This window comes from Podarcis erhardii (genome assembly GCF_964252035.2).
Source record: "Podarcis erhardii genome assembly, chromosome: 13".
NCBI classification, from domain to species: Eukaryota; Metazoa; Chordata; class Lepidosauria; order Squamata; family Lacertidae; genus Podarcis; species Podarcis erhardii.
In genome coordinates, this window is record NC_138502.1 from 1,521,153 (window position 1) to 1,548,710 (window position 27,558).

Genomic DNA, 27,558 nt, shown 5'->3' on the forward strand with positions numbered 1-27,558 from the left:
AATGGCTTCAAGTTGCAAGAAAGGAGATTCTGACTAAACATTCGGAAAAACTTTCTGACAGTAAGAACTGTTCAGCAGTGGAACAGACTCCCATGAGAGGTGGTGGACTCTCCTTCCTTGGAGGTTTTTAAACAGAGGTTGGATGGCCATCAGTCACAGACGCTTTAGCTGAGATTCCTGCATCGCAGGGGGTTGAACTAGATGAACCTTGGGGTCCCTTCCAATTCTAAGATTCTATGATTTTATAAAGCCCGGAGATGCACTGGGCATGTAAGTAAAGCTATGTTTCTGGGGAGCTCCCCTTTCTGCGGCTTAGAGGCCCCATTCTTGGCCAGTTTTTCTGTCAAAAGACTGCAGCTGCTGTACTGGCAAGGGTGCTAAGAAAGATTGGCTATTTTGGCTAAGCCTTTCAAGGAGGGTCAGCAGCTGAAAAAACTGCAGGGATCAAGACACATAGAACTGAGGTTTTTAAGGAGCTGAGATTTAAGTACAGCAGAGCAAAACTGGGGTTTTCACTCTGAGAGACCTGGGCAGGTGTATTTTTGCCTTGGTGTGTGTTTCTGTGTGTTGTGTGTGTTGTGTTGGTTAACTAGTGCTGGGACTATTGTTTTGTGCTCCAAGCCTGCCGATAAGATGGCAATGGAAAACTGGTTTGTTTAGCACGGTGTAGTGTGCTGCCCACACAATCAATATTTTCTTGCATTGCACTGCACGATATCCTGAAGCCCGTTTTTTTTAAAAAAAATAAACCCTGCTGTGTTTATGGCTCGCTCTTTCTAATTTTGCACTCTCATTTGTTTCAATGGGACTTGCATCCCTGTAACACATGTTGAGGATCTCTGCCTATGTTAAGGGCAAAGGGGGACCTTATCATTATTTTTACTTCAATTTATGTACCATTCTTTACCCAAAGATCTCAGGGCAGTGTACAACATTAGAAACACTTTACAAAACATCCAATGATAAAAACATAGTAAAAAGCATGCTTGTTTGTTGTGGGATGGATGCTCATCTATGCAGGTGTCTCTCAGCATCTACATAACTTTATCAGCATCAAAATGCCAGCCCATATTTCTTCCCACTTAATCCACAGAAAATCAAGTGTTATAAAACAGCCTGTTTGCAGTATCCCAGGCTGCGTACACACTATGCCTTTAAAGCACTTTTGAAGCACATTTCCCCCACTCAAAGAATTCTGGGCACTGTAGTTTGTCAAAGGGTGCTTTCAGGAACTGTAACTCTGTGAAGGGAAAAGTACAGTGCCCAGAATTCTCTAAGGGAAATAATGTGCTTTGAATGTGCTTTAAAGTTACAGTGTGTACGCAGCCTCTATGGCTCATTTGTGATATCAGACCTCTGTCTAGAAGCACCCGAGAGTTGTGTGTTCCTTCCCTACCATGGGTATCCATATTGCTTGGCCCACACGATTGACCCAGGAATATAAACAGCATAGACCACCTCGTTCTCAGACCCTGACCATGTTTCCTCTGGAATGCTGCAGCTGTTGTGCTCGAGATCTGCAACGGGAAATAAACACCCCGCTGAAAAGAATCTGGGAAGTCTGTGTAATTGAAATAAATGCATTTTCTCTACCCCGACCCCTTTTCACTTCTCCCTCCCCTTTACTGAATACAAGCCCCTTTGGGGCAGGGACCCTTCCTTTTGTACTGCTGCATAAGGTACAATACATAGTGACAGCAGCAAAACAAAATAACTCATAGAGAAGGCACCAAAAGCAACCCATTGCAGTGACTGGAAGAGGTTCTAGACTCCCACAAGACGCCTTCATTTTGAAAGGGTAGATTTTACAAGAGCATATGATGATGGTGATGCCTTATAATCTCGTGTTCACTGGGCCACCTGGGTCAGACTGATACTCCAGTCTTCCCAAACCTGGTGCCTTCCAAATGTTGGAGCTGGTCCTCTTTATCAGCCCAGTGCTGATGGGAGCTGTAGTCCAAGTCTGGTCTATTCTGACAGGCAGCAGCCCTCTAGCTTCTCAAGTAGTATTTCCCTTCACCTGATTTATGGACTACAACTTTCCGGACTACTGACCGTGCTGGCTGGGACTGATGGGAGCTGGAGCTTAAAAACATCTTGGAGAGCCACAGGTTGCCCAGGCAGACAGGGGTTCTGCTGGACACTGAGCAGTCACAATTTTTCATATTTAACTGAGGGAAGGAGAGGCCACCAAATGTCTGTCAGCCCCTGCAGGAAAAGGCTTGCCTTTCCCTTCTGTTTTACCTGGGTTCTGGCTACATGTCCAGTCCTCAGACAGAACCGATGGGTCTATGTCACTGCTAAGCCGCCTCCACTTCTCACAGGTTGGATAAGAGCACTGGACCCATGCCATGCACCAGCCTAGAGTGATGAAAGGGGGGAAATCAGGAAACAGCAGACTTCAGCTTTATGGAACATGCTTGGAGCTGCACAAGGTGGAGGTGCAGATGGAGTAGATGAGCATCAGTCAGGCTAACTCTTAAGTGTGTGGATTCTTCTGTTAGAGGGGATTAAAGCAATCTGTCTTAATATGAATTGTAGCTATGTTACGGGCTACCATATGAAGATACTTGTTCCTATCTTCTGAAGAGACTGGGGCTTTCAACTCTTCAGATGTGGGTCCATCTATGGATGTTCATTGGGGCTTCCACAAGCCAGGGTACTCAGGGATTCTGTAATGCAGGATGCTTCAGCTGGGCCCAAGACAACCACAGAAGAGTAAGCAACACAAGTCCACTTGCTGTCATGTACAGCTCCTGGTTAAAGCCACTCCAAAGTATCAGCAATGATTTTACAGCCCGTTTAGACAATGACACTTCCTTCTCATGTGCCTTGGGTGGCAAGCCTGTCCTTGCTGAACACCAGTCAAAACATTCACCTGCTCATTGCTGAATGTGATAGATGCCATCACCTGCCAACAATGTCTTTTTCCAATGTACACAGAACAATAACAACAAAAATGCCAATAGCCAGAAGGGCTGGATATTAAAGAAAACTGAAGGAGGTTGGAGAGAGAGAGAGAGAGAGAGAGAGAGCGCGCGCGCGCTGGTATGATGTTGAAGCCACAATGACCAATTGCATACTTTGTGGCTGCACAACACCATGCCAAATTCTCTCTCAACCCCCCCCCCCCCGCCCCTGCTGTTTTCCTCAACATTCAGCCTGATGGATGTTTAAGTTCTGGAGAACTTAAAAGTGCTCATGATTTTCTGACATTTTGGCTGTCCTACTTTGGATTTAGTTTCTCCTGTGGACCAATATCTATGTTTTCCCCCTCTATACATAGATTAGGCAACCTCCATGTAAAATAATAAATTGACATCTAAGACAGCAACAACTCAGAAACTAGTGGGAGAGAGGTCTTGAATCTCCCGAGGCACTCTGTGGCCGTCCAAAATATCATTATTCAACAAAGGACCTTGAAAGGGAGACTTCAGGATGAAACTGCTGAACTAGAAATCAGGAGAATGGCTTCCTTTCCCACTATAGGTGGTAAAATAACCTCACAAAGTGATCATTGTGCTAATGTCACCTATTAGTACTGCTGCTGTGAATGGCGGTTGCTGTGCTCATCTTACCTTCATTTACTGCTCTTGCCACTTACCATCTGGCCTGGGGCGGGGCCTGACAGGCCTCACTAGGACTGCTTGCTGCTTGCTGCCTGCTGCCCAGGAGGACTCCCCTGAGTGAGTGCTTGAGGGCCCTGCTCTTGCCACTTACCATCTGGCCTGGGGCGGGGCCTGACAGGCCTCACTAGGACTGCTTGCTGCTTGCTGCCTGCTGCCCAGGAGGACTCCCCTGAGTGAGTGCCTGAGGGCCCTGCTCCTTCCTGCCACTTACCATCTGGCCTGGGGCGGGGCCTGACAGGCCTCACTAGGACTGCTTGCTGCTTGCTGCCTGCTGCCCAGGAGGACTCCCCTGAGTGAGTGCTTGAGGGCCCTGCTCTTGCCACTTACCATCTGGCCTGGGGCGGGGCCTGACAGGCCTCACTAGGACTGCTTGGTGCTTGCTGCCTGCTGCCCAGGAGGACTCCCCTGAGTGAGTGCTTGAGGGCCCTGCTCTTGCCACTTACCATCTGGCCTGGGGCGGGGCCTGACAGGCCTCACTAGGACTGCTTGCTGCTTGCTGCCTGCTGCCCAGGAGGACTCCCCTGAGTGAGTGCTTGAGGGCCCTGCTCTTGCCACTTACCATCTGGCCTGGGGCGGGGCCTGACAGGCCTCACTAGGACTGCTTGCTGCTTGCTGCCTGCTGCCCAGGAGGACTCCCCTGAGTGAGTGCTTGAGGGCCCTGCTCTTGCCACTTACCATCTGGCCTGGGGCGGGGCCTGACAGGCCTCACTAGGACTGCTTGGTGCTTGCTGCCTGCTGCCCAGGAGGACTCCCCTGAGTGAGTGCTTGAGGGCCCTGCTCTTACCACTTACCATCTGGCCTGGGGCGGGGCCTGACAGGCCTCACTAGGACTGCTTGGTGCTTGCTGCCTGCTGCCCAGGAGGACTCCCCTGAGTGAGTGCTTGAGGGCCCTGCTCTTGCCACTTACCATCTGGCCTGGGGCGGGGCCTGACAGGCCTCACTAGGACTGCTTGCTGCTTGCTGCCCGCTGCCCAGGAGGACTCCCCTGAGTGAGTGCCTGAGGGCCCTGCTCCTTCCTGCCACTTACCATCTGGCCTGGGGCGGGGCCTGACAGGCCTCACTAGGACTGCGTGCTGCTTGCTGCCTGCTGCCCAGGAGGACTCCCCTGAGTGAGTGCTTGAGGGCCCTGCTCTTGCCACTTACCATCTGGCCTGGGGCGGGGCCTGACAGGCCTCACTAGGACTGCTTGGTGCTTGCTGCCTGCTGCCCAGGAGGACTCCCCTGAGTGAGTGCCTGAGGGCCCTGCTCCTTCCTGCCACTTACCATCTGGCCCAGGGCGGGGCCTGACAGGCCTCACTAGGACAGTGTTACTGCAGGAGGGGCACAGAGTGTTTTTAAAATGTTTTTAAAAAAATTTCTTTTGGATTTTTTGTATGTGGGGGGTGGGGGTGGGATGGAAGTTTGGTTGGGTTTGGGGAATTATTTTTTTATTTTGATGTTCTTGTAATTTTTACATTTTTTGTTTGTATTGTTTTATTGGTTTTGTTTGTTTGTATAAGTTGTTATTTTGTTCTTAGGGGGAGGGGTCAGGGCTGCCGGGGAGTGGGCCCCAGCCCACAAAATGGCTGGGGCATGTTCCACAGGGGGGAATGCACTGGGACAACCGATCTCAGTGATCACGGGTAGGAGGAGGAGTTACGCTAAGACCAGACCATGTCATTACAGAGGAGGCAGGTTTAGTCGTTGTCTGAGGACTATTCCTGCCTCCGGGTCTGGTCCTGACCGGATGGATACTAGAATCAGCAAGGGATACCCACATGACCTGAAAGTGTTGCTGTGCAATGCCAGGTCAATGATTCATAAGACCACTGCCATCCATGACTTGATCATGGATGGAGGATTTGATCTGGCATGTGTAACAGAGACTTGGTTGGATGAAGCAGATGGGCCTGTCCTTGCCGCTGCTTGCCCACCAGGTTTCTCTTACGCACAGCAACCCAGGTCATGTGGGCGGGGAGGGGGGGTTGCAGTGATTTTTAGGAAGTCATTAGTCTGCACCAGGCGTCCTATTGGGAAGACCCAGTTTTCTGAGTGCATGTTCTGGAAGTTGGGCAATAGGGGCAGTACAGGATTCCTATTGGTGTACCGACCTCCCCGCTGCACCAAGGATTCCCTGCCCGAGCTGCTTCAGGTCGTGGCGGATATGCTCCTGGAGACACCTAGCCTGGTTGTCCTGGGGGATTTTAACATCCATGCCGACACGACCTTACAAGGGGCCGCTCGGGACTTCGTGGAAAGCATGGCCTCCATGGGGCTGTCCCTGAATAAGTCTGGCCCAACTCATAGCCACGGACATGCCTTAGACTTGGTGTTTACCTCTACGGATGCTGGTGATCTGACATTAACTAAAAGCGAAACAAAAGAAGTGCCATGGTCAGATCACTTCCTGGTGCAACTGGACTTCTCCGCAACCCTTCCCCTCCGCAGGGAGGTGGGACCGATTCGGATGGTCCGCCCCCGCCACTTAATGGATCCAATTGGCTTCCAGAGAGTGGTAGGGGATGCTTTATCCCAAGTTGATGGCCTTTCAGCTGATTCCCTGGTGGCCCGCTGGAATGCGGAGTTAACCAGGGCTATTGACTGTCTGGCTCCGAAGCGCCCTCTCCGATTGCATGGAGCCCGGACAGCCCCGTGGTTTTCCCCGGAGCTGAGGGTGATGAAACAATCGTTGAGACGGCTAGAGCGCCGGTGGCGGAAAACTCATTCTGAATCAGACCGGACACGGGTTAGAGCTCAACGTCGAGCCTACCAAGTGGCAATGGCGACGGCGAAGAGGGCCTTCTTCACCGCCTCCATTGCATCTGCAGAAAACAGCAGCAGGAGACTTTTTCAGGTGGTTCGCAATCTATCAGAACCACCTGTACCACCGGGGCCTGGTAGGGACCCCAAGATCTCCTGCAATGCTTTTGCAAAGTTTTTTGCAGATAAAATCGCTCAGATTCAGAAGGAGGTAGACTCCACCGTGGGAGCAGGGCCAGGGCGGGAGAGTGCTAGAGTTCTGTCTGGTCCTGTTACATGGGATCAATTCCAATCTGTTACCTCCGAGGATGTGGACAGGCTGCTTGGACGAGTGAAACCGACCACCTGTCTCTTTGATCCTTGCCCATCCTGGCTGATAAAAGCGAGCCGGGAAGGGCTGGGCGATGGGATCTGCGGGGTGGTGAATGCTTCCCTCTGTGAGGGAGCCTTCCCAGACCCGCTGAAAGAGGCGGTCATTAAACCGCTTCTTAAAAAAACATCTTTAGACCCGGCCAATTTGGCCAACTATCGCCCAGTCTCAAATCTGCCATTCTTGGGCAAGGTGATTGAGCGGGTGGTTGCTGAACAACTCCAAGCATGCCTGGAGGAAACGGACCATTTGGATCCCTTCCAATCGGGATTCAGGCCTCACCATGGGACTGAAACTGCCTTGGTCGCGCTGGTTGATGATCTCCGGCGGGCTAGGGACAAAGGTGAGAGCTGTTTCCTAGTTCTGCTGGATCTCTCAGCGGCCTTTGACACCATCGACCATAACATCCTTCTGGACCGTCTAGAGGGGCTGGGAGCTGGGGGCACTGTTATACAGTGGTTCCGCTCCTTCCTCCTGGGCCGTGTCCAGAGGGTGGTGGTGGGGGGTGAGTGTTCAGACCCCTGGGCTCTCACTTGTGGGGTGCCTCAGGGTTCTGTCCTCTCCCCCATGCTTTTTAATATCTATATGAAGCCGCTGGGAGAGATCATCAGGGGGTTTGGACTGGGTGTTCATCAGTATGCAGATGACACCCAGCTCTACCTCTCCTTTAAATCAGAACCAGTGAAGGCAGTGAAGGTCCTGTGTGAGTGCCTGGAGGCGGTTGGAGGTTGGATGGCGGCTAACAGATTGAGGTTGAATCCTGACAAGACAGAAGTACTGTTTTTGGGGGACAGGAGGCGGGCAGGTGTGGAGGATTCCCTGGTCCTGAATGGGGTAACGGTGCCCCTGAAGGACCAGGTGCGCAGCCTGGGAGTCATTTTGGACTCACAGCTGTCCATGGAGGCGCAGATTAACTCTGTGTCCAGGGCAGCTGTCTACCAGCTCCACCTGGTACGCAGGCTAAGACCCTACCTCCCCGCGGACTGTCTCGCCAGAGTGGTGCATGCTCTAGTTATCTCACGCTTGGACTACTGCAATGCGCTCTACGTGGGGCTACCTTTGAAGGTGACCCGGAAACTGCAATTAATCCAGAATGCGGCAGCTAGACTGGTGACTGGGAGTGGCCGCCGGGACCACATAACACCGGTTCTGAGAGATCTGCATTGGCTCCCAGTACGTTTCCGAGCACGATTCAAAGTGTTGGTGCTGACCTTTAAAGCCCTAAACGGCCTCGGTCCTGTATACCTGAAGGAGCGTCTCCACCCCCATCGTTCAGCCCGGACACTGAGATCCAGCGCCGAGGGCCTTCTGGCGGTTCCCTCATTGCGAGAAGTGAGGCTACAGGGAACCAGACAGAGGGCCTTCTCGGTAGTGGCGCCCGCCCTGTGGAACGCCCTCCCATCAGATGTCAAAGAGATAAAGAATTACCTGGCGTTCAGAAGACATCTTAAGGCAGCCCTGTTCAGGGATGTTTTTAATATGTAATGCTGTATTGTTTTTAATACTGATTGGGAGCCGCCCAGAGTGGCTGGGGAAACTCAGCCAGATGGGCGGGGTATAAATAATAAATTATTATTATTATTATTATTATTAAAAGCATTGTCACAGAGCCTTATATTCCACAGCCCTCTGGACCACTGTCTACACCCCCCTCCCCACCCTCCAATACTCCCAACTATATGTGTCTGCCAATTTCATGCAGGTGAAGTCTAGCCAAGAAAGAAAGCTACTGCAATCATAGTCTTTATGGTGCCACAAGACCCTTGGCAGTTTCCCCATAATTAATGGAATATCTAACAACGGCAGCTCTGCAGCCTCCTTTGTGGGTGTTCTGTGATTCAATACACTTCATTTTATTATTTTTAAGCAGTGGGCCACTCAGCTCACTTTCTTGTTCTTACAGCAAGTTACCGGTATTTAAGGTTGCATCAATCCCCGCCAAACGTCCAGGGCTTTCCCCTGTGGACTGTGCACAAAAAACAGGAGAAGCACTGCAGCCCACCAGAGCTCCGAAGCCAGCCTAGCCGATCTGCCTTCGATCCCCCATCCCCATTTGTCCACCATCCTCCCTAAAAACCCTCTGGAGCAGCAGGAAGGGTTCAGCTCACTGCAGCCACTTCCTCCTCGGTCTGCCTCCTCCTTCTCCTGCATTTCCTCTTGGTCAACGCGGACGTGGGCGTTGCCCTGAACTTTCTTCTTGGGCGCACCTTTCCGGTTTTCCTTACGCCCTCCATTGTCTCCTCCTGATTTCTCATCTGCCAGGAGACAAAGAGAAACAAGTTGTTGTGCGCGCCCGTGTTTGCCTCTTTGCAAAAACACCGGGAGAGCGGTGGTGGGGTGGCGGCAGCGGAGCTGGTGAGTGCGGGGAGGAAACTGTGAGCTGCCTAGCAGTCAAGAGCAGCAACTTGTTTTGAAAGACTGGAAAGAATGTGGATCTCTGCCCTACACAGGGCTTGTGGCCCCTCTCCCTAGCGCTGCACTGGTAGTGAGTCACTTCCCTTTGCCAGGCTTCCCACCCACCCGGACACGTTTGGCCCATGGCCAATGGCACCTGCTGCTCCCATCTTGCACAGCCCCCATTCATTTCAACTGAGGTTTATCCCTGGTGTGTTTTGCTCAGTGTTTGTTCATGCAAGAGACTTAGGCTATGTACACATTAGGGGTAAGTTTCTGCCACTGTGGTTCAAATCGCATTTGCACATTGCTGTGTACACCAAAGAGAGGGCAAGGGTGCCTTCACCTGATGCACATTACCTGTTTGGTTTTTCCATGCCTGCATTCCCTCCCCACAAAACTCCTATTCACAAAACTGTCACCTGAGCATGCTCAGTGGCTGACTCAAGCATACATACTTCTGCTTAGCTGCAAAATGAACGTGGCTTTCCTTTTCAAATCGGATGGAAGATAGTTTGAACAACAGGGTTTATCAAGAAACCACAGGATATGAATTGTGCCAAAGGCATGTGTACATTGTTTCAAACACTAGCAGTGGGAGCGTACTAGAGCCAGAGTAAATAGTAATATGTACATAGGCTTACTTTTCTCCTGTCTGTCCTTATTCACAGAATGTGTTCCGTGTTTCTTTTTTTTTAGCAGATGCCGCTTCTGATCCAATTCTGAAACAATCACCTCACTTTTCTTTCCAAAGACCATGTCCTCCGCAGCTGGAGAGACCCCCAAAGCCTTCCTGAAGAAAAGAGCACAAGCACACAGTTGGGGCCCACTTCAGTGGGGTGGAATATTGAAAACTAGTCTGCTTGGGGACATTGATACAAGTTGCACTGATATGTTTCCAGCAGGGGTGAGCAAATCTCAGTTTCTCATTTCTCCAGTGGGAAGATCAGTTGTCCATGTTTTTGTGAAATTTTTAAGTTCTCATGAAAAGTCATCGACATTTTAGTGCTAATTTTTCCAAATATACCCATGCTTGTATAAAATTTTGGCCAATAATTTTGCAGACCAATTTTCCCTAACTGTAATACCTTTGTATGCTATTTACACTAATATGCACACGTTTGTGCATACTTTAACCTACTATGTACATTTTTGAATGCATTACTTGGCTTGAAGAACCGTACTTCAAAATTCAGAGAAATGTGAATTTCGAGGGGTAGCTGGGGCTTTGTTCTCGTAGTGTTTCAGAAAGGGCAAATTAGGTTCACCTTTAAATGAGAACTGAGTTTGAATGTCTCCCCCATTCCTAGAGGAAGGAACAATGTCGCTCACCACCACTACTTGAACCTGGGAAGGCTGTAGCTTAGGTCATAACAGGCTTCAGCCTCCTGGATCATTCCCCAAAATTTGTAGCTAAATAAACATGGAGATGAGTGCACTCTCCTCATCCAAGGGGAAGTGATGCTGTGTGAAGGTTTCCCTGAACTTTACATCACTCCCAAGAAACATAAAGGACCTTCTTTCAGCCCCAAAGTTTGCTTTTTAAGAGAATAAGTTTAATTCTTCCCCTGCCACTGTTTCTCGGTTCTAATTGTCTACCCTGTGTATCCAAATGGCGCATTTAGCTACATTTAGAGCCCCCTGATACAGAGAGGAAGTTGCTTTGGGCAGAGAAAAGATATTGCAGAAAGGGTTAAGTGCCACGTCCCTTCTGCAGAAGGCACACCTCTTTACCTAGGCCAGAGCCATGGCTAGGGTTTGCCCTGGTGTCCCCTGCAGAGGGGTGACAGCTCCCAGCTTGTATGCATGTGTATGCAAATGCGTATGTGTGTGTGCCAAACAGTGTCTTTGACCCTGGTGAAAGAAAGCCTAGTTTCACCCCTGCCTTGGTCCCTGTGACACTTGAGAAATACGTTATACGTTTTCTAGACTTACCCTAATCCTGTGACTTTAATTGGTTTGAAACTGTTTTTAACTGAATTTTAAGTTGCCCTGGAATCTTATGGTAAAGGGAAGGTAAGAAACCAAAGTTGTTGCTGCCGTTTGTTTCTCCACTAAACATCCTCCCATTGGAGGTGTTCTTTAACAATATTCTAAGGAGGGCGCCTGGGAACACCAACTACAGTAAAACTAAACTCTGCTACATAGACATTTCCTGTACTTGGGCACCACCTTGAGGCCAAAGTGTGATTTTCACATGCCTGGAGATTCCTGCGTTGCTTTTCTAAATAAGATTGCCCAGGTAGGCAGTCTCGGGGCTTTTTTTACACAACTGAGGCTTAAATCAGCTTTTGCTTTCATTAGTTTGCAAACGTGAATGAAAATCCCACACTGATAGCAGTCATTTCTTTCACATTATGTCCTTCAATAAATAACATTCACACACAACTTACACAGAACACTCCCATAAATTGAAATAGGCCGTATCAGGGAGTATCAGAGCAAGTTTAGCAATTCGCAATATAAAACTGCTGGTAGAGATCTATTTTTTTATTAATTTAGGTCAGCCTTCCTGGTGCCCTCCAGATGGTTTGGACTACAACTCCACATAGCTGTACTGGCTGGGGCTGGTGTGCCCTCACGGGAACACAACACCAAGACTTGTTTACTGCCTCCTTCACATTTCTTCCCTCTGGCAAGAGATAATTTTCCTTGCCCTCTTAATAAAACCATACCATCCAAGCTCTCAGATTTACCTGTGATGTTACAAGATGCTCATTATCATTCCTATGTTGCTTTTTAGCTGGAAAATCGCCACACATTTCTTATCTAATTCATACTGACTAACTAAAGTTCCCAGCTATCTTTTTTTTCCGGCAGGGTCCCTACGCCTTTCACAGTAGCACAACAAAGCAGGCAACCCTTTTCCTCCATCGCCAGAGCTGCATGTTGTGAACTGCTCCACCTGCTGAATTCCTGCTTGTCACATATCTGCTAAAGACACAGGTGGGGAAAGGCTCAACAAACCTGCTTTACAATGTCAGGTACATAAATCTGATAGCCTTTGTTACCGCGCCATGTGAAAGATAGGAGGGATACAGGCCTGATTTGTCCACCCAGGAATGGGGAACGTCAGGTTTAGAAGTCAAGGGCAGCACTACAGGGCTTTCTGTCTGGCTCTTGGAACTCTCCCCAGGCCACACACCCTTCAGCGGCCCCTTGAGTGTTTGTGCTTGGCTGGAATTTGTTCCTGACCACTGATAATGCTCTTTGTGTTATGTACTGAAGTTCTCGCCCTGGGGAAACTGTAGATAGTTCAGGTCCACATATGCAAATAAGAGATCAAAAGTGATAATCAGTGATTGGATAGTTACAGAAAGTGTTACAGTTGCGTTGTAGTGGAGCTCTATATAAGCAGGCTGGCTGAACCCTTCAGTTCAGTTCAGTTCTGACCTGCGAATAAACAAGAGCTGTTTGGAGAATCGCTGTGTCGTCTGATATGTTCACCCACAACTTAACACTTTGCTTGCCTGGATGGAGGATAGAGAAGGGTGTGAGAGTATGTGTAGAAACTGTACAAAGGTAAAATCTGCATCCATTGCCCTGCCTGCTTTTGCCTCTGGCACTGTCCACCACTGTCAGGTACACACACACACACACACACACACACACACACATGCCACAGTAGGTTCTCTAGGAGGCAATGTGGCGCTCGGGTTGAAAAAGGTTCCCTGGGCCCTGCTTTAGGGTCTCCTTGCTTGCAGCACTTTGGGTTCCGGTCAGCTCCTTCCCTGCAGTAGCGAAGAACAAGCCCACAACGTTCAAGGTGCAAATTACAGAAATTGTTTTTGAGGAACGGCTTGGGAATGCCTCTGGGAACGTGAAGAGCGCCCCGCCTTCAGCAGCGAGGCCGAATATGCAGCCGTGCAACTCACCTTCCCAGATCTTGTTTCTCAGTAGGCTTTGCCGAAATGGTTCCCTTCGCAGAGTCTTCTGGAAATAAAAAAGCAAAACAGCTTTAAATAGCTAAGCCCTGAAGGATTATGAGTTCATAAAATAGTTTGATGTTGGCTTGAGCGATAATCACTGCCAGCTCCCAAACGTTATCTTCAAAAGTTGACAGGCTTCCAAAGTTTCAGCCATTAACAGAGCTTCTCAGATGTAAGTATGACTTAATTCAAGGGGGTTACTTCCAGGTAAGTAGGAAGATGATTGCAACTGTAGTGGCACAACTCATGGCAGATGGCAAAGCAAGTACTCCAAGAGTTTAAGCAGCATCTAGCTGCAGTAACCGGGGGGGGGGGGGGAGCCAGTTTCAGCTCTCTGTCTCTAGCCTCCTTCATTCCTGCTTTCTGTTAACACAATATTATGTTGCTGCTGTGGGGAGGGGTCATTCAGAGGGCCTTTTGGGGGACTAAACACTTCTTGTCCGTTCCATCCTTGCCCCTCAAGGGAACCATGCAATAAAACCAACTGACATTAAGACCAAGTGTCTGTGTGTGAAGTGCCTCAGATTTTATGTTACAGCAACATCTTTCTGCCCTTGTGTCTCTCCCCTACCCCAACCAGCATACCCATACACTCCTGCAAAGGCTTCTGAAGCGCACTCTGGACAATCTCCTCGAACTGTGCATCGGTGAGGCCACCTTCTTCCTGCCAAAAGATGAGCAAATGAAGCAACAATACCACGCCCTGCATAGTAAGCATAGGCCCCTGGCTAGCATTGGCAGAGAGGCTGCTTTTAAAACAGTTTTGAAACAGCGGCTGGTCCAAAATGGCTTTTATCTGGTCCTCAAATATTCAGAATGTATTTGTCTCTAGATTCATTCTACGTAGTTCTTTATTACTGCTCTGTTTTCAAGGTCGTTTGCTAGTGTAAAGCCTTAAACCAAGGGTCATTTACCGTATGTATCTTATGCATAGCTGCAGTCACTATAAAATACCCACTCCACAAAAGAAAAACTGCCAGTTCTCAGAAACCCCCTCCGAAAAAAGCATGAGGCAGGACACTGACATACAGACACCAAATAAAAAAAATAAAAAGCAGGCAAAAAAGCAGGCAACACTAAAACCAAACAAGCAACCCCCCCCCCCAACAAACATAAACAAAGCAACCCCCTCAAAAAACAAAGAAAATTACAGGCAAAATACCCACAACTGCAAACTGCTTAGAATCAAGTAGAATAAAACTTTTGTGAATAAATAAATGTAATATTTTTGGTTGGACTAGATGACCCTTGCGGAAGGTCCATTCCAGGACAACATTTCTATGTTTAAATGTGAAGCCCAGAAACATTCTGGAGGAAGGGCAGGTTGTCTATACAGTATGTGGCTGCTCTTTGTTTTCCAGCCCAGCCCAGCCCATGGTGGTTAAAAAAATGTTGTTGTTTTTTTAAAAAAACAATGTTTCAGGACACCATGGCTCCATGTTGGGAAACCCTACCCTAAATGGTCTTGGACCCAGTTACCACATGGACCACCTGCTCCCAGGTCAAGCTGCCCAGTGGCGTAGCATGGGTTGTCAGCACCCGAGGCAAGGCAAGTAATTTGCGCCCCCTAACCCATGGATTTGCGCCCCCTAACCCTAACCCCCCCTGCACCCCCCACGCTACGCCACTGAAGCTGCCCCACTTTAAAACCTGCCTTGCAGGCTCTGCTTCCCAGGAAATGAGGATGAGGGACCTGGCTGGAGCTTTGGAATGACTTCCCTGTGGTCATTCACCCGGCTCTCCCTCCATTGTCTTCCAGACAGAAATGGGAAACATTTTTAGTCAAACCAGTTTTGAATCTCTAGCTTTAGCCCTGTTTTTTAATTATTTTAGTTGAACATTTTAAATAGTTTTTAATGTGTCTTAATATTTAATATTATGTATTATTTATACAGGGACGTGGGTGGCGCTGTGGGTTAAACCACAGAGCCTAGGACTTGCCGATCAGAAGGTCGGCAGTTCGAATCCCCACGACGGGGTGAGCTCCCGTTTCCTGGTCCCTGCTCCTGCCAACCCAGCAGTCAAAGTGCAAGTAGATAAATAGGTACCGCTCCGGCGGGAAGGTAAACGGCGTTTCCATGCGCTGCTCTGGTTCGCCAGAAGCGGCTTAGTCCTGCTGGCCACATGACCCGGAAGCTGGACGCCGGCTGCCTCGGCCAGTGAAGCGAGATGAGTGCCGCAACCCCAGAGTCGGCCACAACTGGACCTAATGGTCAGGGGTCCCTTTACCTTTACTATTATTTATATAGGTGGGTTTTGGCCTTGTTTGTTAACTAATCTGAGTATTTACTGGTGGAAGAATGGTAAGCAAGCACCTGATGGTCATAACCATAGCACTCTTCTGTCCCAGAAATACAGAGCTGCAAAATGAGGCCTGTATAATGAGATTCCTTCAGTGCAAGATTTTGCACCTTCCCTCAGAGAGGTTTAGCTTGTTTCCTGCAGGAACAGTTTTCATAGAATCATAGAATATCAGAGCTGGAAGGCATCCCAAGGGCCATCTAGTCCAACCCCCTGCAATGCAGGAATTTATCTAATTGTTTCCCACAGCACCACTCACTCATTGCCTGAAGTTATTTCCACACATTTTAATTCACATCTGGGTGGTGCTCTTGCCTTTTGGGAGTATAGCTTAAGGCCTGCTGAAGAGGCACTATTGAACTTCGGAAGAAATTTGCCTAAAAAATAAGGTTAGCAAGGCCCACGTTTAATAACTGCCAAAGAAAATCATAACCTCTGGCAAGCTATTCCCCAACTGAAAAAAAAAGAGAGGGGAGGAATATAAATTTCTTGTGGGCTTGAAAGGCTGGATCTACACTGATCTCTAAAAACACTATTACAGTGGTACCTCTAGATACGAACGGGATCTGTTCCGGAGCCCTGTTCGCATCTAGAAGTAAATGTAACTAGCGACGTCACATCTGCGCACGCGCGTGTCGCTTTTCACCGCTTCTGCGCATGATGTCATTTTGAGCATCTGCGCATGTGCAAGTGGCAAAACCCGGAAGTAACGCGCTCCATTACTTCCGGGTTGCCGAGGAGCGCAACTCGAACGCGCTCCACTCGAAGCGTATTCAACCCGAGGTATGACTGTAAAAACAATGTTAAATATTGTTATATATCGCTCAATGTATCTTTCCATTGCCAGCAGTTCGCAGCTCTGCAGTTCCCACTGGTGTCAAATTTTTATAACTCATTTTTAATGTTATAACCGACCAGTGTAGATTAGTCCTAAGTCTACACCTCCTCAGAGAAAGAGATGCCTCTGCTGTTGACTGCAAACACCACATTTCCCAAGTTTTCTCAATAGCAGAAAACTCTGAGCTAGGGAAAAGGTCCCTGAAGCAGTGTGTCTCTAAGGTATGTTGATTATATCCCAGCAACACAAAGTATCATCACGGTGTCCTACAGAGGTAAATGTGACTCATTCATAGCTTAGTCCGAGCCAAAATTTAACTAGCTTTCAACCATTGCCAGGGATCAACCCTGGGGCATGTGGAAGAATAAAGATGAGGGTGCTTCTGAACATATGCAGAGGGGTGTTTCCCTCAATCATGGCAGGCCCTCTATCCACAGGCCAAGCAACCCTCAACTTACCTGTAAGTATCCTCTGAAAACGAGAAGGGCAAAACTTTTAGTGTTTTTTGTGGGGTGGGATGTTAACTATTTTAAAATATGCTTTTTAGAGTTATCTACCAAGAGCTTCCAAGGAAAGAGCTCTGAAGATTTGACTTGGAAAAATCCTCCCTTGAGGGAGCAAACCTATATAATAAATAGGTAAAGGTAAAGGGACCCCCTGACCATAATAATAATAATAATAATAATAATAATAATAATAATAATAATTTATTTATAGCCCGCCCATCTGGCTGGGCCCCCCCAGACACTCTGAGCAGCTACCATAGAAACCAAAAATACAGTAAAATATCACACGTTAAAAACTTCCCTGAACAGGGCTGCCTTAAGATGTCTTCTGAATGTCAGGTAGTTGTTTATCGCTTTGACATCTGCTGGAAGGGCGTTCCACAGGGCGGGCGCCACCACCAAGAAGGCCCTCTGCCTGGTTCCCTGTAGCTTTGCTTCTCGCAATGAGGGAACCGCCAGAAGGCCCTCAGAGCTGGACCTCAGCGTCCAGGCAGAACGATGGGGGTGGAGACACTCCTTCAGGTCTACTGGGTCTTTGAGGCCGTTTAGGGCTTGAAAGGTCAGCACCAACACTTTGAATTGTGCTCGGAAACTGGGAGCCAATGCAGATCTCTCAGGACCGGTGTTATGTGGTCTCAGCGGCCGCCCCCAGTCACCAGTCTAGGTCCAGTCAAAGGCGACTCTGGGGTTGCGCCGCTCATCTCGCTTTATTGTCCGAGGGAGCCAGCGTACAGCTTCCGGGTCATGTGGCCAGCATGACGAAGCCGCTTCTGGCGAACCAGAGCAGCGCACGGAAACTCCGTTTACCTTCCCGCTGGAGTGGTACCTATTTATCTACTTGCACTTTGACGTGCTTTCGAGCTGCTAGGTTGGCAGGAGCAGGGACCGAGCAACGGGAGCTCACCCCGTCGCGGGGATTCAAACTGCCGACCTTCTGATCGGCAAGTCCTAGGCTCTGTGGCTTGACCCACAGCGCCACCCGCGTCCCATATAATAATTAGTGGTATATAGCGGTATATACATTCAGTAAATAATGATGATCATCTGCATTTCCACCACCTACATTTCTGGCCGTGCCTGGATCCTTCTTGCAGTCTTCATCCTTTACAGTCCTAGCAGGAGGGCTCCCTTTCTTCCTCTTATCTTGAGCTTTCGGTGTTTTGACGGGCTTGGCTGCAATTCTGTCACGTGGGGCATGGGCATGGTGCAGAGGAGCAGGAATGCCTTTCGTTTCAGCACCTTCCTGTTTGTCCTGGAGCTCTAGCAGTTCCCCTTTTGCAAAGAGCTTGTGAGGTTTAGCTACCGGGGGAGCAAACGTTCTTTTGGGCACTTTCCCAGCTTCTGAAGTTGCAGAAAACACATCATGTTGTTTAGCACATAACAACATATGGCTTGTAACATAGTAACATCACAGAACGCATTTTGCTGCCTGAGACAGAAAATCCCAAGGCCTTCCTCAACCTGTCAGTCTCCAGCTGTGCAGGCTGGAGCTGATGGGAGTTGGTGTCAAAAACATCTGGAAGGCACTGCCCAAGCCTTCTAATTCCTGTTCTAGCCTTTTTTTAAAAAAATGGTTTGTTTTTTAAAAAAAATAGTTGTTGTTTTTTAAAAAGGATGGTTACTGCTGCCATCCTTTTATTTTAATGCTCCAGAATATAAGCAAACTTCTGCATCGGAAGACTGTGGTGTGAGTTCGTACTCCCTCTCAAAGCAGAGAATACCGTATTTTTTGCTCTATGACTCACTTTTTCCCTCCTAAAAAAGTAAGGGGAAATGTGTGTGCGTCTTACGGAGCGAATGCAGGCTGCGCAGCTATCCCAGAAGCCAGAGCAGCAAGAGGGATCGCTGCTTTCACTGTGCAGCAATCCCTCTTGCTGTTCTGGCTTCTGAGATTCAGAATATTTTATTTCTTGTTTTCCTCCTCCAAAAACTAGGTGCGTCTTGTGGTCTGGTGCGTCTTATAGAGGGAAAAATACAGTGACCTTTGTCAATCTCATACCCCTGCTTTTGACAAGAGTAAAATTGACAGTTTTCAGCTTTGGCATCATTTGGGAAACAAAACCACAATTTTAACTGGAAAACACAATCTTCTTCTCTCTAGTGCTTTAAGTGCACATCTAGTGACACATGTTGCTGCTGCTGCTGCCACCACTACTTATACACACACATACACTTCTTTCCCTCCCCTGGAAGGATAAAATGGAGCAGTTTTTGCAATTTCTTTAAGAGCTTGCAGAAAGTGGTGGTGGTAAAGAGCTAGGGGGGTTGCTCTTTGTAGCACTGTGTGGAGAAGGAGCAGCTCCCCCCCCCCGCACTACTTGCGCCTGAGAAACACGCCCACACTACACACTACTTCCTTTAAAATAAATAAATGGAGCACACACTGATCTTACCGCCTTTATTGTTCTGACTTGTCATTATGTATCAGCGGTGTGTCTACACCGGGAGGTGTGCGTTTTTCGTCTAACTTAAGAAACGAGAGAGGAGGGGAAGGAAGAGAAAGCAATAAAAATACATGATTAGCTGTTTTTCTTTTTAAAGAGTTGTTATGTTCTTTGAGAAGATAAAAGACGGGGAACGGCCCCAGGATTTCCCTGCATTTCCTAAATCCTAGCTTCAGATAGGAATCCCAACTGCGTAATCGAACCACAGTTAAAATCCGTGAGCTGTTCTCCATGCAGTCAAAGCGTTATTTGCAGAAGTGTGTGTGTAGTGTGCTGTTCAATATTAATTTGGAATTAAACGGTGTGATCTTGGAATGTTCTCTCAATTGTAAATTGGACCTTATAGCTTTCCTCCCTAGGTACAACTGATTTTTTTAAAAAAATAGAGAGGATCTATGCTGTTAATAATGATGGCTATGTTCTACCTCCACTGTCTAAGGCTACCTTTGAATGCCTATTGCTGAGATTCACAAGTGGGGAGAATACAACTGTGTTCAAATTCTGCTTGCAGGTTTCCCATACAGTGGTACCTCAGGTTAAGTACTTCATTTGTTCTGGAGGTCCGTACTTAACCTGAAACTGTTCTTAACCTGAAGCACCACTTTAGCTAATGGGGCCTCCCACTGCCGTCGTGCGATTTCTGTTCTCATCCTGAAGCAAAGTTCTTAACCTGAAGCACTATTTCTGGGTTAGTGGAGTCAGTAACCTGAAGCGTATGTAACCTGAAACATATGTAACCTGTAATACAGTGGTACCTCGCAAGACGAATGCCTCGCAAGACGAAAAACGCGCAAGACGAAAGAGTTTTCCATTTTTTTAGTCATTCCGCAAGACGAATTTCCCTATGGGCTTGCTTTGCAAGACGAAACGTCTTGCGAGTTCTTGCGAGTTTTTTCCCTTTTTCTTAAAGCCGCTAATAGCCATGCTTCGCAAGACGAAAAAACCGCAAGACGAAGAGACTCGCAGAACGGATTAATTTCGTCTTGCGAGGCACCACTGTAGGTACCTGTCTGGCCACTGTGAGAACAGGATGCTGGACTAGATGGACCTTTGGCCTGATCCAGCAGCCGGGCTCTTTTTACATTCTTACATTCATTATTGCACTGCACAGGAAGCTAAAACCAATTGGTAAGGTATTCAGATTCACTGTAGAGGTACCACCTGTTGATTTCTGCCTACTGTGAAAAAGGCAGAGACCATGGGCGTAGCCAAGGGGGGGCAGATAGGGGCAGCTGCCCCCCTAAATCAATAAAAAAATCAATGGCTAACTGAGGTCCTGACCACCCCCCAACAAAAATCCTGGCTACGCCCATGGCAGAGACCCCTCTTCTCCTGAAAAGCTGGCAGCCCTCTGTGGAGGTAGGAAAACATGAGGTCTAAATTACCGTATATCGGAGGAAGCATTCACAATACCAGAACTTTTTTGACACTGGGTTAATTAATTTGCATAATAAATACCTCCCCCTTACATTTTCTGTTTTGCATTAAGGTTATTGTTAAGGCTTGATTACTGTTAAGGTTAGGCAACCAGGATTTAGTTGACAAATGGCCTCTCTCCACTAAAACGGCGCCCGTGCTGCCTTGTTCCTGTCAAAAAAAATACAGGACACAACAAGGCTGTGCTGCAATGCCTCTGGACAATCGTTGAACTGACGTTTGGTTTCTTGTTTCCAGACCTGACAGGCACATGCCCCCGGAAGCAGAATGGTCGGAAACTTCTTAGCAGGAAAAAAAAGGAAGTGTTGGTTTTATTTATTTAATACGACCATCAGCCCTGGCTTTTCATTTGTTATTTAAAAATCAAAGTGGATGCTGTTGGAAGTTTGAGTAGTATTTCGTGGATTAAAACGGAGTGAGGAATCTCCAGAATCCCAGATTACCCCTGCACTTTTAACTTCGCGATCTGACTTCCTATCTCATTTACAGATAGGTAGCCGTGTTGGTCTGCCATGGTCAAAACAAAATAAAAAATTTTTTCTTTCCAGTAGCACCTTAAAGACCAACTGAATTAGTTCTAGGTATGAGCTTTCGTGTGCATGCACACTTCTTCAGATACACTGAAACAGAAGTTTCCAGACCCTTCTATATAGTGAGAAGGTGGGGAGGGGTATTACTCAGAAGGGTGGTGGGAATGGGTGATTGGCAGATAGCTGTGATGAGCCTGTTGACGACTCTTAACAACTGCAATAGGTCTTACAGGAAAAAGCAAGGGGTGAGAAGGTGAAAAATGGCTTTGTCATGTATAATGAGATAAGAATCCAATGTCTTTGTTCAAACCAGGTCTCTCCATAGTTTTAAGTTTGGTGATAAGTTGCAATTCAGCAGCTTCTCTTTCCAGTCTATTTCTGAAATTCCTTTGTAATAGAACAGCTACTTTAAGATCTTGTATAGAATGTCCTGGGAGATTGAAGTGTTCTCCTACTGGTTTCTCTGTCAGGTTTCTCTGTCAGTAGGAGAACACTTCAATCTCCCAGGACATTCTATACAAGATCTCAAAGTAGCTGTTCTATTACAAAGGAATTTCAGAAATAGACTGGAAAGAGAAGCTGCTGAATTGCAACTTATCACCAAACTTAAAACTATGGAGAGACCTGGTTTGAACAAAGACATTGGATTCTTATCTCATTATACATGACAAAGCCATTTTTCACCTTCTCACCCCTTGCTTTTTCCTGTTAGACCTATTGCAGTCGTTAAGAGTCGTCAACAGGCTCATCGCAGCTATCTGCCAATCACCCATTCCCACCACCCTTCTGAGTAATACCCCTCCCCACCTTCTCACTATATAGAAAGGTCCGGTGACTTCTGTTTCAGTGTATCTGAAGAAGTGTGCATGCACACGAAAGCTCATACCTAGAACTAACTCAGTTGTTCCTATCTCATTGACAGACTTGCTTTACAATTTCCTCCTCACACTTCTCTCTTGGACTTCAAAATGAGAGGTCATCTATCCTCTGAGAAAATGAAAGAGCAAGCAAAGGAGCTAATTTTTCTATCCAAGATAAGTCTTTTCTACAGTAAACACTGTAGTTTTCTTACTTGCATTATTTTCTATGTACAGTGGTACCTCAGGTTAAGTACTTAATTCGTTCTGGAGGTCCGTACTTAACCTGAAACTGTTCTTAACCTGAAGCACCACTTTAGCTAATGGGGCCTCCCGCTGCTGCCGCGCCGCCAGAGCACGATTTCTGTTCTCATCCTGAAGCAAAGTTCTTAACCTGAGGTACTATTTCTGGGTTAGCAGAGTCTGTAACCTGTACTAATGAAATACTAAAATGTGCTGGAAAGGAATTAATTGGCTTTAGCAGAAAGGTTTGAAGGAGTCAAGTTTAAATATGGTTTCAATTTTGAAATTTAAATGTTTTGAAGGTAAGAGAAGGTTAAAGAAATTAATGGTAAATTGAACTGTAAAATTTTCAAATGTTAATGATGTTGAAATGAAATGAAGTGGTTCTAGTAATAAGGTAAAATAAGAACTTGTAAGAATGGATTGATATTAGATGAAAATCTGAAGTTATAACATATGAGGATAAACAATTAAGTGTAAATTAAGAGGGTATGAATTTGCTGAACCAACTTTTAAATGGAATACAAAAAAGGGAGGTGAGAGGAAGTCAGGAAAATAAGTAAATGAATGGTAAGAAACTGAAAAGAGGGATCTTTATTTTTCATTTTTCCTTTTTATGTTAAATTTTGGGTTTTGTATTTTTCTTGTGTTTTTTTTGTTTTGTTTATTGTTCTGTAACTTTTTTCTTGTTAAAATCTAATAAAATATCATTTTTTTTAAAAAAAGCAGAGTCTGTAACCTGAAGCATATGTAACCTGAAGCGTCTGTAACCTGAGGTTACCACTGTATGTGATTACAAGTAAAATCTACTCTTCACTAGTTTAAACGCTGCTCACTCTGCACACCAAAAATGTTTCGGTAGGTGACTGACCGGTTATCCCATTAGAAACAAAGCTGTAACCACGATCTGTGCTGCTCTACAACAGTTACATGCGCCAGGCTGGTTTAGATTCGTCTATGCAATCTCAAATAAGTTCAGCCCTCTTGTACGGTGAGTTCAAGGGACTGTGACCTTTCAGGAACATAGCAGAGGTGCAAAGGAGTCATTGTCTTTAAGAACATTGGAAGACCCCTGCTGGCCCAGACCAAAGGCCTGTTATGAATGAAATGCACGTAGATATTCACAACACAGGTTTCTGCTTACTAGAGTAGTAATAATAATAATAATAATTTATTATTTATACCCCGCCCATCTGGCTGAGTTTCCCCAGCCACTCTGGGCGGCTCCCAATCAGTATTAAAAACAATACAGCATTACAGCCAGCCGGAAGCCCAGGAGCAGAGCAGGGAGGCAATAGCTGTCTCACTCACTATCTCTCCTGATACAGATAGGTAGCCGTGTTGGTCTGCCATGGTCAAAACAAAATAAAAAAATTCCTTCCAGTAGCACCTTAAAGACCAACTGAGTTAGTTCTAGGTATGAGCTTTCGTGTGCATGCACACTTCTTCAGATACACATCTGTATCTGAAGAAGTGTGCATGCACACGAAAGCTCATACCTAGAACTAACTCAGTTGGTCTTTAAGGTGCTACTGGAAGGAATTTTTTTATTTTGTTTTTATCTCTCCTGAGCAACTGATACAGTGGTGCCTCGCAAGACAAAAAGAATCCGTTCCGCGAGTCTCTTCGTCTAGCGTTTTTTTCATCTTGCGAAGCAAGCCCATTGACGGCTTAGCGGATTAGCGCTATTAGCGGCTTATCGGATAAGCAGATAAGCGGCTTAGAAAAGGGGGGGTGAGGGAAAAAACCCCGCAGGAACTCGCAAGACATTTTCATCTTGCGAAGCAAGCCCATAGGAAATTCGTTTTGCGAAGCACCTCCAAAACGGAAAACCCTTTCGTCTAGCGGGTTTTCCGTCTTGCGAGGCGTTCATTTTGCGGGGCACCACTGTATTCCCCTGGGCGGCATCGCTGCCTCTGAACCTGAAACTCCAGAGGGCTGCTCTTCATTTCAGAACACCGAGTCTCCATATAACACAATGAGTCTCTTCTTCACATTCTGAGGAGGGCAAAATCAGAAAGCAGGAAAAGTTGCCAGGTGAGGCAACTAGGTCTGAGCACTGCCCAGTGCCTTGGGCTTTCTCTGCCTTCCCAGCAATCATATCGTGAGGGTTTTTTTTTTCCTTTTTCTTTAAAAAAGACAGGTTTCTAGTTCTCATGAGGCGGAAGTAATGGGTGAATCATAAGACCCCTGTTATCACTTGCATGGGGGCTGAAACAATGGTGGAAATGACTGGCAGAATCCGAGACCAGGGAGAAGAGTTGGTGGAAGAAGATTGGAAGAAATTTAAAATCTATCTACAGAAACACTGTAAAAGTTTTGAATGTTAATGACGTTGAAATGAAATGAAGTGGTTCTAGTAATAAGTTAAAATAAGAATATGCAAGAATGGATTGATATTAGACGAAAATTTGAAGCTATAATATGTGAGGATAAATAATTAAGGGTAAATTAAGAGGGTATGAATTTGCTGAACCAATTTTTAAATGGAATACAAAAAAGGGAGGTGTGAGGAAGTCAGGAAAATAAGTAAATGAATGGTAAGAAATTAAAAAGAGGGATTTTAATTTTTTTTTCTATGTCAAATTTTGGTTTTTGTATTTTTCTTGTGTTTTTTGTTTATTGTCTTGTAATTTTTTTCTTGTTAAAAATTTAATAAAATATCATTTTTTTAAAAAAAGGCTTTCTACACCGAATACATCTCTGTGTAAGAAATCTAAGTTTAACAGTTGTGCTTTCCCTCCCAGTAGCACAAGCAAACAAAGATGGGGGAATATTGGCCCCAGCAGAAAAGTTCTCGCAAAACCCATTTGCATCGTCCGCGTGACTTTACCCCCAAACAACACAAATCTCAGCACTTCCTCCCTGTATATTGGGCTTTACGCTATAACAACCACAATCCAATGAATTGCAGGGGCTTGGGAATTGCAGGATTGTTAACTATTTATTTCAGCGTTTTGAGGTGCATATATCAGTCACCACTTTCTGCTATGTCCTTTTCCATGCCCACTACTTCCTCAGTGCTTTCATTTAGTTTCTGGCTATGCTTGGAATTACCATACTTTTCAGTGTACAAGACAGGGGGAAAGGGGGGATAGTATTATACACAGGGGCAATCTCCCCCCCCCCCCATTTTCTTAATTTTGAGTCCCCCGAAATAGACTCTTATACACGTAAAAATATGAGGGGGTTTTTTCAACACTCTCTTTCCTAAAAAAAGACAGGGAAATCTGTGTGTGTGCCCTGTTGGTACTTAATCATTACAGAATCAACTAAACTGGGAGGGGTGGCTAACACCCCAGAGGACAGGATCACACTTCAAAACGACCTTGACAGATTAGAGAACTGGGCCAAAACAAACAAGATGAATTTTAACAGGGAGAAATGTAAAGTATTGCACTTGGGCAAAAAAAATGAGAGGCACAAATACAAGATGGGTGACACCTGGCTTGAGAGCAGTACATGTGAAAAGGATCTAGGAGTCTTGGTTGACCACAAACTTGACATGAGCCAACAGTGTGACGCGGCAGCTAAAAAAGCCAATGCAATTCTGGGCTGCATCAATAGGAGTGTAGCATCTAGATCCAGGGAAGTAATAGTGCCACTGTATTCTGCTCTGGTCAGACCTCACCTGGAGTACTGTGTCCAGTTCTGGGCACCACAGTTCAAGAAGGATGTCACATAGAGGAGGGAGAAAGGTTGTTTTCTGCTGCTCCAGAGAAGCGGACACGGAGCAATGGCTCCAAACTACAAGAAAGAAGATTCCACCTAAACATTAGGAAGAACTTCCTGACAGTAAGAGCTGTTCGACAGTGGAATTGGCTGCCAAGGAGTGTGGTGGAGTCTCCTTCTTTGGAGGTCTTTAAGCAGAGGCTTGACAACCATATGTCAGGAGTGCTCTGATGGTGTTTCCTGCTTGGCAGGGGGTTGGACTCCATGGCCCTTGGGGTCTCTTCCAACTCTATGATTCTATGATTCTATGAACTCAACTAAGGGGCTACATCGCAGGGGTGTAGCCAGGATTTTAGTTGGAGGGGCAGGCCTTTTGTTGGGGTGGGCAGAACCTCAGTTAGCTATGTATTTTTATTGATTTGGGAGGGCAGCTGCCCTTCCCTGCCCCCCCCCCTTGGCTATGCCCATGGCTTGTCCACATCTCCCCTTGTCTCATGTCTAGAAAGCACAGGCCTGAGAGGCATTCTGCCACTTTCCCCAGGAAGGTAAAAGATAAAGGGACCCCTGACCATCAGGTCCATTCGTGACCGACTCTGGGGTTGCGGCGCTCATTTCGCTTTATTGGCCGAGGGAGCCGGTGTACGGCTTCCGGGTCCTGTGGCCAGCATGACTAAGCCGCTTTTGGCGAACCAGAGCAGCGCACGGAAATGCCGTTTGCCTTCCCTCCGGAGCAGTACCTATTGATCTACTTGCACTTTGACGTGCTTTCGAAGTGCTAGGTGGGCAGGAGCAGGGACCGAGCAACGGGAGCTCACCCCGTCACAGGGATTCAAACCGCCAACCTTCTTATGTGTGTGGTACGGAAGCTGTACTACCCAGGACAGGATGGGGTTGTGCAGAGTTGTGAAGGCAGCAGAGAGCATTGTTGGCTGCCCACTCTCCACCTTAGAGCAGATTTATGCCACAAGGTGCCAGAGGAAGGCACTGGACATAGTAAAAGATCCATCGCATCCTGGTCACTGTCTCTTTGAGCTCCTGCCATCGGGACGGAGATACAGGATGATGAAGACAAGAACGAGCCGTCTCAAGAACAGCTTCTTCTCCAGAGCGATCTCGGCCCTGAATGGGAAACCTGGACTTTGAAAGTCATCTAATCTTCCTTGCTGTATTATACTGTATTGTTTTAATTAGTGTTTTTATAGTTGTTCTGATTTTGTGTGGAGTGCCCTACCTGGGTGGATGGAGCAGCCAAGTAATTTTCGTTGTCCCCGAGAGGGGGCAATGACAATAAAGATATTATTATTATTATATTATTCTGACCGGCAAGCCCTAGGCTCTGTGGTTTAACCCACAGCGCCACCCGCGTCCCTTCCCCAGGAAAGCCCGCTCTTTATCGCTGAATCGGATCAAATGTCAATTCCATGGAAAGCCCAGTTGGTATTTGTTCCGATTCATAGAAATCAAAGAACTATAGAATTGGAAGGGACCCCCGGGGGTCATCTAGTTCAAGGGACCCCTGGGGGGGGTCATCCAGCCCAACCCCCTGCAATGCAGGAATCTCAGCTAAAGCATCGGTGACAGATGGTTATCCAACCTCTGCTTAAAAACCTCCAAGGAAGGCAGGTCCACTGCCTCCAGAGGGAAACCATTCCCCTGTTGAATGGCTCTT

At 46.9% G+C, this 27,558-nt stretch overlaps 1 protein-coding gene across 3 annotated transcripts in view; it reads right to left on the reverse strand.

The window, feature by feature from the left end:
- Nucleotides 1–27,558, reverse strand: part of ZCWPW1 (zinc finger CW-type and PWWP domain containing 1) — a 46,160-nt gene that overhangs the window by 13,886 nt on the left and 4,716 nt on the right. For 2 of the 3 annotated variants that reach the window (XM_081835707.1, XM_081835708.1), the window contains exons 2-9: nt 19,100–19,173; nt 17,770–18,047; nt 13,647–13,725; nt 13,008–13,065; nt 9,777–9,925; nt 8,847–8,993; nt 2,245–2,361; nt 1,397–1,517 (exon numbers count right to left, since the gene is read on the reverse strand). In XM_081835707.1, coding sequence (XP_081691833.1) covers nt 1,397–1,517; nt 2,245–2,361; nt 8,847–8,993; nt 9,777–9,925; nt 13,008–13,065; nt 13,647–13,725; nt 17,770–18,047; nt 19,100–19,124 — 974 coding nt within the window. In that variant the 5' untranslated portion in view covers nt 19,125–19,173. The remainder of the gene's footprint in view (nt 1–1,396; nt 1,518–2,244; nt 2,362–8,846; nt 8,994–9,776; nt 9,926–13,007; nt 13,066–13,646; nt 13,726–17,769; nt 18,048–19,099; nt 19,174–27,558) is intronic. The other variant, XM_081835709.1, reaches the window with a different exon arrangement.